Here is a 17,167-nt window from a genome sequence, read left to right on the forward strand (position 1 = left end):
TTGGCTTCTCTGGACAACCAAAGAAAGGTGATTAGGAAAACCAATCCAAACAAGATAAATGCTGGTTTGTAGCATATGAAAGGAAGTCTTTATAAAGTAATTCCCTAGACTACTTTCAAGCAAGGTTAGACATGCCTCATAATATGAAGTGAAATGTTCCGTTTTCAAAATGCGTACTGCCTCCAGCTCACATTGCAAAGTGGTGGGTGACGCGCTGATAACATGCACATCGTTGCCTATTGCACTTGAATGGCGAATGGAAGGCGCGCTTCAATTACTAGTTGAGAAATAAAAAGTAGCTTGTTTTAATCGTGGCGATCAAACCAGTTTTTAATATGTTATTGCATTTAGAATTGTTGCACAATGACTGGGCTTATAAAAGCACATTTCACTCCAGCAGCTCTATTGCTGAGGTGATATTGCGCCCAAAATAGTCTCTCTCTGTAGGCTGTGGCTCTCTGTAGGCTGTAGCTCTCTGTAGGCTGTGACTCTCTGTAGGCTGTGGCTCTCTGTAGGCTGTGGCTCGCTGTGGCTCTCTGTAGGCTGTGGCTCTCTGTAGGCTGTGGCTCTCTGTAGGCTGTGGCTCTCTGTAGGCTGTGACTCTGTAGGCTGTGGCTCTCTGTAGGCTGTGACTCTCTGTAGGCTGTGGCTCTCTGTAGGCTGTGGCTCGCTGTGGCTCTCTGTAGGCTGTGGCTCTCTGTAGGCTGTGGCTCTCTGTAGGCTGTGGCTCTCTGTAGGCTGTGACTCTCTGTAGGCTGTGGCTCTCTGTAGGCTGTGACTCTCTGTAGGCTGTGGCTCTCTGTAGGCTGTGGCTCGCTGTGGCTCTCTGTAGGCTGTGACTCTGTAGGCTGTGGCTCTCTGTAGGCTGTGACTCTCTGTAGGCTGTGGCTCTCTGTAGGCTGTGGCTCGCTGTGGCTCTCTGTAGGCTGTGGCTCTCTGTAGGCTGTGGCTCTCTGTAGGCTGTGGCTCTCTGTAGGCTGTGACTCTCTGTAGGCTGTGGCTCTCTGTAGGCTGTGACTCTCTGTAGGCTGTGACTCTCTAGGCTGTGACTCTCTAGGCTGTGCGTGTGTGATAAAATAGACTACTAAGGAAAATGCACACGCTCTAATTTCATTCCACAAAATTATGCAAATCAACCTTTAGACCGATAAGCATGACTGTCAAATGTATTTCCATTGACTGGTATTTCCATCAATTAATTAAGAAGCATTATTTAGCAATGGGATTGTTTTTTTTCTTCTCCCGGTCAATTTGGCCAACAACAATTTTACTTACCGCTTTTCATTTTTGTATTGGCCAAAAGCCGGCAATTACCGGTTTACGGAATCCCTGACACACACACACGTCTAACCCACTGTTTCCCAAACACGGTCCTCAGGACCCCAAGGGTTCATCAAGCTGTGTAGTGTTAGGGCAAAAACAAAACGTGCACCCTTTCGGGTCCCGAGGACCGAGTTTGGGAAACGCTGGTCTAACCCATGTGTTTCTCTCTGCAGGCTATCCCATGCTGGCTCCAGCTGCCTACTATGACCAGACGGGGGCGCTAGTGGTCAACACAGGATCTAGGGGCGGACCCGTACGCCTCATGGCCCCCGCAGGCTCTGTTATTATCTCTCCATCCGCTGCACAAGCAGGTAACACACTCCTCCATTTACACTATCACTCCATCTCACGCATTACTATCACTCAATCACCCTAATACAGTATCTCTCCATCACTTCTTCAGCCCATCAAACTCTCACTCCCTTATGACGCTTTATTCCTCTCTCTCTGTCCTCTCTGTCCTCTCTCTCTCTCTGTCCTCTCTCTCTCTCTGTCCTCTCTCTCTCTGTCCTCTCTCTCTCTGTCCTCTCTCTCTCTGTCCTCTCTCTCTCTCTGTCCTCTCTCTCTCTCTGTCCTCTCTCTCTCTCTGTCCTCTCTCTCTCTCTGTCCTCTCTCTCTCTCTGTCCTCTCTCTCTCTCTGTCCTCTCTCTCTCCGTCTCTCTCTCTCTCCATCTCTCTCTTCTACCTCTCTGTCTCTCTCTTCTACCTCTCTCTCTCTCCCCCCCCCACTCCCTCTCTCTCTCTCTCGCTCTGCCTCTCTCTCTCTCCCTCTCCAGTGGCGGCTGCAGCAGCTGCAGGTGGTGGGGCTAATGGCGGTATGGGAGGTGGGGCCAATGGTCAGTTCCGAGGCATGCAATCCCAGCAGCCTCAGCAGCAGGGGGGAGGGGCTATGTCAGGAAACTCCTTTTATGGATCCTCCTCTCTCAGCAACTCCTCCCAAAGCTCCTCCCTCTTCTCTCAAGGTAGCCAAACAACGTACTGTGAGTGAAAACAAAACGGGTGACTTGACAGATGTTGTGTTCCAGACTAACTACATTGCAGCCATTGCAATGGTTGCATGCTGTTTCATTGTCCTCTCTCTCTCTAAGCATTTCACTGTTGTATTCGGCGCATGTGACCAATAAAATTTGATTTGATTTGATATTCCTATATCATAATGTGTTTAGTTGATATGTCAAATACCTATTCAGACGTGAGATCTAACAGGCGTCTGCAATGTAGTCAGCCTGGAACGTGGCCAAAATGTGTGTGCAAATATTATTTAATTTACCATTTAGATTCCAAGATAACGAAGGTGATATGTTCTTTTCTCTACAGGCTCCGCCCAGCCAGGCCCTGTCTCCGCCTCTCTGGGCTTTGGTCAGAGCAACTCTTCACTGGGAGCAACGTTGGGAGCTACGCTAGGAGGCTTTGGGACAGCAGGTGTGTGTGTGTGATGTTTTATTGTCTCAAATCTCTCTCCCTCTCTCCATGTGCAACCCAAGGCTGGTACTCAGTAGACTGGATGGAGAGGCTTCTCACTCTGTTTAACTATCTGTAGCCTGCTGTCCTCTGTGTCTGTGTGTATAACTCCCTCTACTTGCCAACTATAGTGACAGCAGTGTGTGTGTGTGTGTGTGTGTGTGTGTTTTAATGGTCTCTCTGTCTCCCTCCAGTGGCTAACTCCAGCGGTGGCAGTGGTTCTCGTCGTGACTCTCTGACCGGCAGTAGTGACCTGTACAAACGCACACAGTCGAGTCTCACTCCCATTGGCCATGGGGGGTTCTACAACGGAACCCTGGGCTTTAGCTCCTCCCCCGGGCCTGTTGGAATGCCCCTGCCCAACCAAGGCCCCTCCCATTCCCTAACCCCACCCCCCTCTCTGTCCAATCACAGCTCCTCATCCAACCTCAACCTGGGTGAGTGACGAAGTCTACATGCTGACATAAAACTTGCATTGTATTTTTGGAGTTAGTGTTATTATAACATTCTATCATTGTTATTATTATGTTATCCAATCAGTACTAACATCACTCCTCTCTGACCCCTCCCCCAGGAGGTCTGACCAATGGCAGCGGTCGTTTCATCTCTGCTGCTCCGGGTGCGGAGGCGAAGTATCGCAGCGCCAGTTCTGGCTCATCACTCTTCTCTCCCAGCAGCCAGCTCTTCCCGTCGTCACGGCTACGCTACGGAATGTCGGACGTGATGCCGTCAGGGCGGAGCCGGCTCCTGGAAGACTTCCGGAATAACCGCTACCCCAACCTGCAGCTGAGAGAGATTGCTGGGCACATCATGGAGTTCAGCCAGGACCAGCATGGCAGCAGGTAGAGAGACGTAGACAGCACAAATAATCTCTCAGCCCTAATCTCATCACCCCTGTCCAGTACCAAACACTAGTACCGAAACATAGACCTACTGTCTTATCCTCATTGATTGACTCCAGATGTTGTCTGCTTGGATGCTGGGCCTACCTACGTGAGGGGAGGCAGACTTTTAGAACTGGAATGTTCTATTTATAAACTGTGGTGTCAATCCCTCTCTTTCATGTCTTTCATCTCTCTCCTCATCCCTATCTCCTGTCTCTCTCTTTCCTCCCCCTCTCCTTATTTCTCACCCCATTCTTTCTTCTCACCCCCCTCAATGCAATTCAATACACTTTATTGGCATGGAACGTTTTGGAGCTTACATTGCCAATGCAGATATATAGGAACATGTTGAATCAAAGATGATAATGAAAATAACTCTCCCCTCTCCAGGTTTATCCAGTTGAAGTTGGAGAGGGCCAGCTCAGCAGAGCGTCAGCTGGTCTTTAGTGAGATCCTCCAGGCTGCCTATCAACTCATGGTCGATGTCTTCGGAAACTACGTCATCCAGAAGTTCTTTGAGGTTTGTGAACACATTATGATTGTATCAGACCCGTCTGTGTGTGTGTGAGCAATTTGTGTGTTTTTTTGCCAGGTACCTAATCCAGAAGTTCTTTGAGTTGTGTGTGTGTGTATGGGGGGGGGGGGGGTTGATTTCTAACAGGCCTGTCTCTGTGTGTAAATTGTGTGTTTTGACCGCTACAGTGCCTTCAGAAAGTATTCATTGACTTATTCCCCATTTTGTTGTTAAAGCCTGAATTCAAAATTAATAGATTTTTTTTTCTACACACTACCCCATAATGGCAAAGTGAAAACATGTTTTTAGAAATAATTTTAAAATGTATTGAAAATGAAATATAGAAATATCTTGTTCACATAAGTATTCACACCCCTGAGTCAATACATTTAAGAATCGCTGTTAGCAGCGATTACAGCTGTGAGTCTTTCTGGGTAAGTCTCTGTAAGCACTTTGCACACCTGGATTGTACAATATTTGCCCATTTTATTATTTTTTAAATTCTTCAAGCTCTGTCAAGTTGGTTGTTGATCATTGCTAGACAGCCATTTTCAAGTCTTGCCATAGATTTTCTAGCAGATTTAAGTCAAAACTGTAACTATGCCACTCAGGAACATTCAATGTCGTCTTGGTAAGCAACTCCAGTGTATATTTGGCCTTGTGTTTTAGGTTATTGTCCTGCTGAAAGGTCTCCGTGTCTGTTGGAAAGCAGACTGAACCTGCTTTTCCTCTAGGATTTTGCCCGTGCTTAGCTCTATTGTTTATTTTTGTCCTAACAAATTTCTTAGTCCTTGCCGATGACAAGCATACCCATATGCAGCCGCCACCATGCTTGAAAATATGAAGAGTGGTATTCAGGACATGAAGTTAATTTCTTTGGCAAATTTTTTTGCAGTATTATTTTAGTGCGTTATTGCAAACAGGATGCATATTTTGGTATATTTTTGTTCTTTACAGTCTTTCTTCTTTTCACTCTGTCATTTAGGTTAGTATTGTGGAGTAACTACAATGTTGTTGATCCATCCTCAGTTTTCTCCTATCAGACATTAAACTCTTAACAGTTTTATTTATTTATACATTTTTACCCCCCTTTTTCCCCCCAATTTCGTGATATCCAATTGGTAGTTACAGTCTTGTCCCATCGCTGTAACCCCCATACGGACTCGGGAGAGGCGACGGTCGAGAGCCATGCGTCCTCCGAAACACGACCCTGCCAAGCCGCACTGCTTCTTGACACACTGCTCGCTTAACCCGGAAGCCAGCCGCACCAATGTGTCGGAGGAAACACCGTCCAACTGGCGACCGTGTCAGCGTGCATTCGCCCGGCCCGCCACAGGAGTCGCTAGAGCGCGATGGGAAAAGGACATCCCGGCCGGCCAAACCCTCCCCTGACCCGGATAACGCTGGGCCAATTGTGCGCCGCCTCATGGGTCTCCCGGTTGCGGCTGGCTGCAACACAGCCCGAGATCAAACCCGGATCTGTAGTGACGCCTCTAGCACTGCGATGCAGTGCCTTAGACCGCTGCGCCACACAAGAGGCCTCTGTAACTGTTTTAAAATCACCATTGCCTCATGGTAAAATCCCTGGGTGGTTTCCTTCCTCTCCGGCAACTGAGTTAGGAAGGACGCCTGCATCTTTGGGTCTATTGATACACCATCCAAAGTGTAATTAATAACTTCATCATGCTCAAAGCGATATTCAATGTCTGCTTTTTGTATTTTTACCCATCTACCAATAGGTGCTCTTCTTTGCGAGGCATTGGAAAACCTCCCTGGTCTGTGGTTGAATCTGTGTTTGAAATTCACTGCTTGACTTAGGGACCTTACAGATAATTGCATGTGTGGGGTACAGAGGTTAGGTAGTCATTGAAAAAATTATATTAAGCACACAGAGTGAGTCCATGCAACTTATTATGTGACTTGTTAAACACATTTTTATTCCTGAACTTATTTAGGCTTGCCATAACAAAGGGGTTGAATACTTATTGACTCAAGACATTTCAGCTTTTCATTTGTAATTCATTTGTAAACATTTCTAAAAACATAATTCCACTTTGACATAATGGGGTATTGTGTGTAGGTCAGTGACACATCTCAATTTAATCAATTTTGAATTCAGGCTGTAACACAACAATATGGGAAAAAGTCAAGGGGTGTGAATACTTTCTGAAGGCACTGTACATCATCAAAAAGTGTGTGTGTTAACTGTTCTCTCTCTTCTCCCCCTCTCTCTCTGTTTGTGTAGTTTGGCAGTCTGGACCAAAAGCTGGCTCTAGCAGAGAGGATCAGGGGTCATGTCTTGTCTCTGGCCCTGCAAATGTACGGCTGTAGAGTCATACAGAAGGCCCTGGAGTTCATCCCCTCAGACCAACAAGTTATAGTACGTATTGTACTTTATTTTTTATTTTTTTTATTTAACCTTTATTTAACCAGGTAAGCCAGTTGAGAACAAGTTCTCATTTACAACTGCGACCTGGCCAAGATCAAGCAAAGCAGTGCGATAAAAACAACAACACAGAGTTACATATGGGGTAAAACAAAACAGAAAGTCGAAAATACAACAGAAAAAATATATACAGTGTGTGCAAATGTAGCAAGTTATGGAGGTAAGGCAATAAATAGGCTATAGTACAAAATAATTACAATTAGTATTAACACTGGAATGATAGATGTGCAAGAGATGATGTGAAAATAGAGATACTGGGGTGCAAATTAGCAAAATAAATAACAATATGGGGATGAGGTAGTTGGGTGGGCTAATTTCAGATGGGCTGTGTACAGGTGCAGTGATCGGTAAGGTGCTCTGACAACTGATGCTTAAAGTTAGTGAGGGAGATAAGAGTCTGCCGAGTGTGTGCACATCGTCCATGTCTATGTATGAGGAACCTCCAAGCAAAGAGCAACTGTAGACTGTGTGCGTTGGTGTGTTTATCTATCTCTAACCCTGTGTGTGTGTGTGTGTGTGTTGCAGAGTGAGATGGTGCGGGAGCTGGACGGCCATGTGTTGAAGTGTGTGAAGGATCAGAACGGGAACCACGTGGTGCAGAAGTGTATTGAGTGTGTTCAGCCCCACGCACTACACTTCATCATAGACGCCTTCAAGGGACAGGTAGGTGACGCGAACACACACACACACCATCATCATCGCCTGCAGGGGACAGGTGGGTCACCATGGTAATGGCAACAGCAGCCCAGTGGCAGCCATCTTCCATCCACTGGCTACATGTCAAAATGATCATAAAGAGTGTGTTTGTAAAGAGATTATTGTGCCTGTGCTTAGCTGACTGTGGGAGAGTGAGTAATTTTTCAGCACACACAAAGATTGTCTGTATTGGATTGGGCTCTTGGATTTTTCAATTGTATCAATTTCCACATTCCTGTGTTTTACATTCCCACACATCAGACAGCTAGTTGTGTAAATGTTAGTGATTGTTTGTCTAAATGGTTAAGTAGGTCATCGGGAATTGGCTTGTATCAGTCTTTCACTGGAGTGTGTGGGTGGTGGGTGTGTGAATGAGTCATCAGAGATTTAAGGTGTGTTAAGGTGTGTGTGTGCCGGTGTATAACGTGTGTGTGTGTGTCTGCAGGTGTTTGCCCTCTCCACCCACCCCTACGGCTGTAGAGTGATCCAGCGTATTCTAGAACACTGCCTTCCAGACCAGACCCTGCCCATTCTGGAGGAGCTGCACCAACACACTGAACAACTGGTGCAGGTAAAACACAGAGATGCGCACACCACCGGTTTGACCAGACATTTTGTTGCATCTGCTGATGTCCAGATCAGGACGTTGTCATTACACTGACATTCTGTATTGTGTTTAAGGCTGAAACTTCTAGAATTTGAAACTGCTTGAAACAAATGTTCAGCCTTGTCATGTAGCTAACGTAAATGCAAAACTCAGTGTGTAACTGTTTCTCTCTCTCTCTCTGTCTGTCTCTCTGTCTGTCTGTCTGTCCAGGACCAATATGGTAACTATGTGATCCAGCATGTGTTAGAACACGGCAGAGCGGAGGATAAGAGTAAGATAGTAGCTGAGATCAGAGGAAACGTTCTGGGGCTCAGCCAACACAAGTTCGCCAGGTACACACTCGCACATCAATCAATCACATTGGTTTATAATTTTTTCGGCATTGAACAAATTTCAAGTCTGCTGAGCACAAGCTTGAATGTTAGAAAATTATGTGCAACTTCTGGTGCGCATTTACTGTGAACACTGAGGCTGTACCCACTTTAAGTTACAGTTATAACATTGGCCATGTAGGGTACTGTGGCTATTTGATCATAATGTAGGCCTACCAGAGTGGCCTACCATCAAAAACAATGGAGAAAATGCATCCCATAACATTTTAACATGGATATAGATGTTCTATCATTCAGCCTACAGTAGCAGCCAATGTGTGGTGTTCAATGTAGGCCTCCATTCCAGGAGACTTTTGAAAACAACATGCAGGGCTTGACATTAACCTGTTTATCCACTAGTCCTTCAGACAAGGAGGTGACTGAACATGTTTGATGCAAGAAACCACTTTACAAAATAAAATGTATTATTATTCCCATACCATTATCACAGAGAATCAGACAATGATGCTACCCTCTGCCTATTGGCTACTCAAGCCTGTCTCAAAATACAACATAGCTTTTTTTCTGTCTTAAAAGGGGCAATTTACTTGACTTGCTTTTCAAAGATGGCTAGAAATGCATACGTTTTGTGCTCTTGTAGGAAGCAACCACTCCCCCATTGCTGACTAGAAATTAGCTATAACTGGGCTAATAACTCACTTAATAGCAAAGAATATGAACAAATGTGCACACGTGGCTACATGCAGCTCTCACTTTGATCTTAAAACAAGCTAATCTACTCACGGCCACTCATGCTGTAACAGTCCAGCTCATAGTGAACGGCACAGATCCATATATGGCAATGGTCTATTTGCATATAGGCCTACTGCAGCTCTGATTGGTTTGGCACACCAGTCTGTGTAGAGTATGGGCCTGAGTCATGCTTGTCAATGCAATAGAATCCTACATCCAATGCGCTCTGCCTAAAATAAAATATCTTGCACAGTTCGTTTTGTTTCGGTATGTTGCATTGAAAGTGGCTAATATTGAGTTGATTCGATCACAATTCCCACAGTAGAGGGGAAACGTTGATAGTGTTAACTAAAGGGGAAAACTAGAAAGTTGAGTGAAGTCTAGTCTCGTGCTTCTCTGCGCGGGCTGATATTTATTCTGCGCGACAGTCCCGGGAGAGCTGCATGCCCACGCGCAGCATATAGGGAACATTGTTAATAAACCCTTTTTATAGCCGCGGTTGTCACAAAGTTACAGTTAACCTGGCCTAGACCGCAAAAGGCCATGCAGAATCAGTGGCTAACCCAGCCTTACTCTCTGCAGTAACGTGGTGGAGAAGTGTGTGAGCCATGCGTCGCGTGCAGAGCGGGCCGTGTTGATAGACGAGGTGTGTAGCCTGACGGAGGGGCCCCACAGTGCCTTGTACACCATGATGAAGGACCAGTACGCCAACTACGTGGTTCAGAAGATGATTGATGTGGCCGAACCAACACAGAGGAAGATCGTCATGCACAAGGTTGGGACCTGTTTGTGTGAAACAGTGTGTGTTTGAGAGAAAGAGAGAAGCAGTTTGTTTGTGTGTGAGCGACGTAAAGAGAGGGAATATAATAAATTATACATTTATTTTGTATAGCGCTTTTTCATTAGTGTTATCTCAAAGCTCTAAAAATATATGTATAAATGGTATGCAATTGTTTGTGTGTGTACGTATTTCTCCCCTTCTCGCCCCATCAGATCCGGCCCCACATCTCCACCCTGAGGAAGTATACGTATGGCAAACACATCCTGGCTAAGCTGGAGAAATACTACATGAAGAATGGAGTAGACCTGGGTCCTCTCTGTGGCCCTCCCAATGGCATCATGTAAACTACTACCCCTACACCCCCTTATTCCTTACACCCTTACACCCTAACTCTTACACCCTTACACCCTAACCCTTAAGGACAAGACGGACCAACAGGAACGTCAGCCGTGTGCAGTAGATCACCTGCTGGGTGTCGAGGAATGGTGGCCATTCAACATAAAGGACGGCCACCCTCTGTGCACAGCTGAAGTTTTATTGGAATGTCTTGTCTTCTGTACCATAACCCCTGGCCTATACCCTACATGAAGAACGGAGTGGCCCGCCTAATGGCATCATGTAAACTACTATCCATATTTACCCCATTATTCCTGACACCCTTACACCCTAAACCCTATACCCCCTCCTCCCCTTTATTCCCCTCCTAATGAGATAATGTAAACTACTATCCTACCCCCCAATGATGATATGTAGAACCCTCTTTACCTACTCCAACCCCTCCTGCTCACTCTTATCCCCATGGTAGCCCATTGGGAGTGGCCTGTCTAAACAGGAAGCCTTGGTTAATTTAGCCCCTCCCCCAACCCAAGCCCTACTCTGCTATAGTGGAGCTGTTTAGGGGGAGGCAGAGGGGTGAGGGGGAGGTGAGATGCGTCCCACCCCTCCATTCCTTCTCCCTTTTTTTGTTTTCCTTTATTCGTCTTTTAAATAAATTAGAATCATTTAACTTTTTTGCTACTGCTGCGGGCCACACACTTCTATGTCCTATCGCTACTATGGGATGGAACGAACGTATTTAATTTGTCTGACGTCGTCACCAAATCAGTCACACACACCGTACAATAACAGACACGCACACCACACACACATGCTACTCACCACACACACACGCACGCCATGAGCTTACCAGCACACAGATCATTTAGCATGGGAGATTAGTTTCCGGTCTTGCTTCTATATATAGCGTGTATACTTGGTGTAGACCTTTGCATATATATATATATATATATATACTTTGTAGTTTTTCTGGTTTTTGATGTTGAATCTGTATCTATAATGTATCCTAGTAGTGAACACACATTTCTGACTGTATAATTGTACATTTGTAAACCCTTGTAATGTAAAAGTGATTTACCACCCTTTTTGGTATCAGACTATATAAAAAAAAAAAAAAACTCACGCATAAAACACATCTTAGAAAAACTCTTGTGCATTTCAGTGTATATTCTCACCTCCTTGGTTGTGACATATGAGTTGTTGTATATTGTAAATTGTAATATCAATTTTTTGTTTTGAAAAGCCCTTTCTATACTGCGTAGTACTTGTATAAAGCCCCCCCCCCCCCCCCCCCCCCAACGCTCTGGTTTGACCTTCTACGCACTGCTTCAATAGAATTCACCACCTCCTCCCCAACCCCTGAACTACACCTCCCCTACCCCTGAACTATACCACCTCCTCCCCAACCACCGAATTACACTGCAAACGTGGCGTGTCCGTTTACTAAACATCCTTAAGCCACAGATGAAACAAATCCAGTGAAATCAACGAGACGTGCTACACCAACACGTCAGTTGTGAAGCGAGTCTTTTTATACTTCAAGTCTATTTAAAACGCAGAGAGAGACGTGGCGTCTGACTGAAGTGTAAACAACTGATAAAGTGGTTTCCACCTCTTGTGTAGCAGTCAAAAAACATTACGCTTACGGAACACGCAAGACGTTTGCATTGTAGTTTGGGGGTTGTTACCACCACAGGGGACACACTGTTAGTAGTAGTCATGTCTGCTTTAACATGAAGCTGTATTTGTTTTTTAGATATTTTATAGGAATGCTGAGGGGAGGGGGGTGAGGGGGTATGAGTTTAAAGGTTGACGCTGTGATATGACATCGTACACAATGGAGTGACTTCCTGCTTGCAGACATCAACAATGACCTATTTCAAATCTGCCAAGACTATCACTATTGGCTCTTCTCTTGAGGCATGATATATTAATTGTGTTGTTATGTCTCGAAGAAGGAAGTAGCTCCACTGTGTACTGTCATCTCTGAGTCTACCTCAAACCCCTCTATCCGCCCATTCCCCCCCTCCTCTCTCAGGGGGGGTAGAGTGAAACCATGGGTTGTACAGAAAAGAGGAGTGGTGTGTTTTTGTTTTTTGACCTATAATAGTCCTGTAAAAGTGATGTATCATATCATATATCTCCATGTCCCCCGGTAAAGACCGGGTGTCGCCTGTCTTGCCCTCTGTAACCATGATTACCATTGTGGCAGACGGCAGCGACGTGGTGTACATTTGGGGCACCGAGCCTTGTGTATATGAATAGGAGCACCACCTGTAACCATAATGTGTATAGTTATAACAGAAACCTGTGTATGTTTATTGCCTGGGCAACTATTTTTTGTAACTCCTGTTGTAGATTGTCTCTCTAAACAATGATGTGTGAGTCTTTATTTTGAAACAAAACTGAACAAAAAAACACTCAAAATTTGAAGTGTCATTTAGAGTGGTTTTTGTTTGTCTGTGTGTCTCATTTGTGTTGGGTAACACACAGAGCAGTGTTAGATGGGATTTGATAATCCCCCCTCACCACACCTAAGAATGGAGTGAGGGAGATGCAAAGTATATCACTTGTCTTTTCTTACTTGAGCTGAGAGAACTGATAACTGCTTTGAGGAAAGTTTTAAACAATGGCTGATATGTGGTTGTCACCTAGCTAGCTACATTTAGGATGTTTGATTGGTTTGATCATTTATGAGCACATCTATAGCCTTCTCACTGCAGAGTGATTAGATTAGCCAATGTACTTATAAAACAGTACGAACCTTGAACCCTATAAAATAAGTATAGTTGTATTGTTCTCCAAGAAGGGAACAGCTTTTCATAGACTGGTATAGTTTATACAACCACCAAATAAACCAACAATCTGATAATTTTTATCAAGTTTTTATTAGGGTAATGGATCAGGAAATACATATTTATATAATTATGGTGTTTTGTAATACCTCCTTCTTCAAATATTATTTCATTGTAAATTATGTGTAGTTCAGCTTGTTGCCATTTGTACCATTTTATTTGTTAAATATTTAAAAACCAAACCATTACATCAAAAGACACTCCTGTAGTTAATAGAAAGTGTCATTATCCTTTCCTTCAGCTGCTGAACTGTCCTGTAAACAAAGGACAGGTGAGAAAATGGCGGGAGAGTGATACTTCTCATGGGAACGTGCCCTCACATGCCCAATAATAGGATCTCACCTCAGTATGATGGAATGGGAAAAGAACGCAGGGTCATATTCAGTAGTAGAGTAGCCTAAGCAACAACATAGAAAAACATTTTGAACATCGAAATTGACTGTTGACTGACCTTCAAGTTCAGTTAAACGTTTCAAAACATTTTTCCCGTGCCTGTTTACGCGACCCAGTTTACTTTTACTGTAGAATCAGCGGTCATGTTGGTGTGAAAGCCCTCTGACTCCGGTTGGCCTAATGGTGCTTTCAAGAGAACTGGGAACTCTGGGGGGGGAAAACGAGGTAAAATCATGAAGTCAGTGATCTTCAGGTCGGCGCTTTAGAAAGAGGCAGGAGTTCCCGACTTGGAATTCCGAGTTGGATGACCGTTCAAAATAATTTTTCCTAGTCGGAGCTCGTTTTTTTCAGAGTTCCCAGTTGTTTTGAACGCGGCATAAGGCTCAAGTTATTATTCGGTTGGAAAACGGGGCCAGTAGCCTAGGCTGTTCACCAGACCGCCATAGGGCGGCGCACAATTGGCCCAGCGTCGTCCGGGTTTGACCGGTGTAGGCCGTCATTGTAAATAAGAATTTGTTCTTAACTGACTTGCCTAGTTAAATAAAGGTAAAATAAAATAAAAATGGAGTGGTTTCGAGAACACCGGAGACCCACTGAGCAGTGAACACAGACACACCCCCGGTAACCTGGAGTTGCACCCATGCGCCCTGCAGTGTGGAACGTGCCCTGCCCCGGTGTTTTTTCACTGGGAAGTGTGTGTTTGTATGCAGGGTTGGGTAGTAAAAGATTACACGTAATGGGGATTAGGTATATATTTATATATGTATAAGTAATCGGATTATAGTTATATTCTTAAAAACAGCTGATTACATTTAGGATTACTTTATCAAGAGGAATATTTGATGAAACCTTCTCAGCAATGCCATCATTTAGTGCACCCTCAAGTCTCACCACTCATCAAGATTCTGTTGTCTTGCTGATCACCCTTTTTTATTTTTTTGTCATTTAGCAGACGCTCTTATCCAGAGCGATTTACAGTTAGTGAGTGCATACATTTTCATACTGGCCCCCCGTGGGAAACGAACCCACAACCCTGGCGTTGCAAGCGCCATGCTCTACCAACTGAGCTACAGGGGACATCAAGGGTCGATGGCTTCTTATTGTAGGTCACACAATAGAACAAATGAGAAATAATCTTATAAAGTCATTCAGTGTGCTTTATTAAGAAGTGTAGGCCTGCTACTGAGATAGTATGATTAAATACATGGTTTAATCCAAGCATGAATGCATGATTCAAGATATTTTGATGTGCAACCTAAACCAGTGATTGTCATGGATTTTGGGTTTGACAATTAGGCTATTGTTGTTATATTTTACTGCCTAAATAGGGCTCCCGAGTTTTCAGAATTTTTTTCAATAGAGATTCATTTGCCTACATAATTTTTCTGCTGTCATATTACATTGGCTAATGTTATGTTCTGCCAGGCCTACTCGGGGAGCACAGGAGGATGAGAGCGAAGGTGCAGCCTGGTGTCATAGACTAGAAGTAACATAGTAAACGTAAATCGGGCACTCAAAATAGAATGATATGTTAACTTTAGTATACTTCCATAAGACAGAAGGTTACTTAAGGCAAAAACATATAACGCAAACGTCTAGCAACCCAAAGATTGCGTGTTTAAATCTCATCACGGACAACTTTAGCATTTTAACAACTTTGCAACTACTCACTACTTTTTAGCTACTTTGCAACTACTTAACCTAACCCTAGCATAGTTAACGTTAGCCACCTAGCTGACATTAGCGTTAGCCACCTAGCTATCATTAGTCACAACAAATTTGAATTCGTAACATATCATACAATTAGAAAATTCGTTACATATCAGACAAATTGAAATTGATATCTTATACAAAATGGATGATGGACAGCTACAAATTAATACATACCATACGAAAAATAATATACTAATTGGAGTACCCCGGATTTACGTTTACTATGTTACATCTACCCCTGAGTCCAGGTTGCAGCGTACAAAAGTGTCTAAATAGTCTGCAAAGCAGCAAGCAAGGCAGGAGCTTTATGGAATACAGGCAATTGTGTGATTGACCAGTGCAAAAGAGAAACAACAAGTGCATATCCAATTTATCAGGTGCAGGACAGAAGAACGTCAAGGAAAAAAGGAATGTCGGCAACTCTGGTAGGCTGTGCTCCAATGGTGATTTAATCAGATGCCCAAAAAAGACAACGTTTCGATGCGAACTCGGATCGAAATGTCTTCGGATCGAAACGTTGTCTTTTTTGTGCGTCTGATTACATCACCATGGGAGCATACCAGAGTTGCGGACATTAGTTTTTTATTTGATTGACCAGTGGGCCAGGTGTGAATGTTTTGAAGCCGTGTCTATTCATTCAACCAGTTTGAATAGGCCACCGTGACAAGATTTTGGAACCCTGTGTAGCCTATATGCTCACACACTTAGAACATGTGAATTATAGGATCTCTATGTTCTTACACGATTGGAAATAATGTTACTAAATTAAATAAAACTATTTTAAACGCTACAAATTTAAATTAGGCAAGTCTGGTCTAAAAGTAATCGGATTGCATTACTCATTTTGAGTAATTCAAAGGATTACGTTACTGATTACTTTTTTCATATAGGCCTAACTGTAATCATTAAGGGATTCATTTCTTCAAGTAATCCGCCCAACCCTGTGTATGAATGCTTTTGTGTGTGTGTGAGAGAGGCGGGGAACAGCCAGTGGGTGCCTATTCGGGGCTGCAGGGGGCATCCTCCCCTCGCCCGCCAGAGGAGATTCCCCCCAACACACACACACACACACACACACACTCCTTCTGCCAGACTCCCAGGCCGAGCGGCGTCGCCATAATAAGGAACATCCTGCTTTCGACAGAGAGGGGGAGGAGAGAGCTGAGGTCTGGCGTCTCCCGGTAGTAGGCTATATCTACCAGGTCTTGAGCACAAAAGGTCCAACAGAGGGGGACAAAATTAAATAAAGAAAAGGCTTCCATCGTAGGAAGAATAAATCTCCACTCGTTTTATGCCTGGTACCATTACCGGAGAAGAAGGACACACGCCGGTTTAGTGTTTTACCGATACGGATTAATAAAAGCCAGACGGATGTTCGCGAGGAGGGGCGGTGCACTCTGAAGTTGGAGACTACTGCCTACGGAGAGAAGCGCTTGTTCCCCTGTAAAGGCTCGCGCCCCCCGGCCACAGCATGAAGCTGCGGCGGTGTCTGATGACTATCCTTGCGGCGCTGCTCGCTCACTCCGCGCTGGTAAGGGCACTAGTCTGCCGGGTCCTTTGTGCATTCTATTGTTCCATTTCTACGGATGTATCATGTCACAACGTGGTCCGGGATCTAGGGTTCCATAGCATAGGCCATAGGGTATTGATAGATTATGTCTTTGAAGTGTGTGTGTGCGTGCGTGCGTGCCTGTGTGTGTTGCTCGTGGTTAATGAGGCAGCAGTAGCAGTGTGTGTCTGCTACTCGGTGATCGGTAGTAAATCTTGGACTCGACCCACATTTGGTCGCGAGCCGCCCGTGACTCCCGTGTCTGGCTCGCGGCCCAAGTCACTCATCGGGTCTTTGTGTCTCAGAGACCGGGGGTAATGTTTTTTTAGAAAGGCCTCGCGATTAGTTAACCTAATAAAGACCCCTAAAACCTCAATTAGAACGGACCCACTAATTACACACACACACACACACACAGAGAGCTCAGGAGTTGTGTGTGTAATGAGTTGGTCCGTTCTAATTGAGGTTATTACTTGTCTTTATTAGGTTAACTGCTCTGTTGTGTCTGATTCCCGAGCTCACTACCATCCCCTGGTAATCAGCTC

The 17,167-nt window shown here is 44.6% G+C and overlaps 2 protein-coding genes across 5 annotated transcripts in view; both read left to right on the forward strand.

Moving 5' to 3' along the window:
* The window catches only part of pum1 (pumilio RNA-binding family member 1), a 31,208-nt gene extending 18,646 nt beyond the window's left edge, over nt 1-12,562 (forward strand). For 2 of the 4 annotated variants that reach the window (XM_084158239.1, XM_084158240.1), the window contains exons 13-24: nt 1,497-1,634; nt 2,100-2,303; nt 2,641-2,745; nt 2,979-3,221; nt 3,359-3,626; nt 4,059-4,188; nt 6,428-6,562; nt 7,154-7,291; nt 7,770-7,895; nt 8,142-8,263; nt 9,578-9,770; nt 9,989-12,562. In XM_084158239.1, the coding sequence (XP_084014365.1) occupies nt 1,497-1,634; nt 2,100-2,303; nt 2,641-2,745; nt 2,979-3,221; nt 3,359-3,626; nt 4,059-4,188; nt 6,428-6,562; nt 7,154-7,291; nt 7,770-7,895; nt 8,142-8,263; nt 9,578-9,770; nt 9,989-10,120 (1,934 nt within the window). In that variant the 3' untranslated portion in view covers nt 10,121-12,562. The remainder of the gene's footprint in view (nt 1-1,496; nt 1,635-2,099; nt 2,304-2,640; nt 2,746-2,978; nt 3,222-3,358; nt 3,627-4,058; nt 4,189-6,427; nt 6,563-7,153; nt 7,292-7,769; nt 7,896-8,141; nt 8,264-9,577; nt 9,771-9,988) is intronic. The other 2 variants (XM_084158241.1, XM_084158242.1) reach the window with 1 other exon arrangement.
* A 3,653-nt stretch (nt 12,563-16,215) lies between these two features.
* sdc3 (syndecan 3) overlaps nt 16,216-17,167 on the forward strand; it is a 36,042-nt gene continuing 35,090 nt past the window's right edge. The window contains exon 1 of the mRNA XM_084157522.1: nt 16,216-16,604. Coding sequence (XP_084013648.1) covers nt 16,545-16,604 — 60 coding nt within the window. The 5' untranslated portion in view covers nt 16,216-16,544. The remainder of the gene's footprint in view (nt 16,605-17,167) is intronic.

Source organism: Coregonus lavaretus, assembly GCF_964263955.1.
Source record: "Coregonus lavaretus genome assembly, chromosome: 3".
Classification (NCBI taxonomy): domain Eukaryota; kingdom Metazoa; phylum Chordata; class Actinopteri; order Salmoniformes; family Salmonidae; genus Coregonus; species Coregonus lavaretus.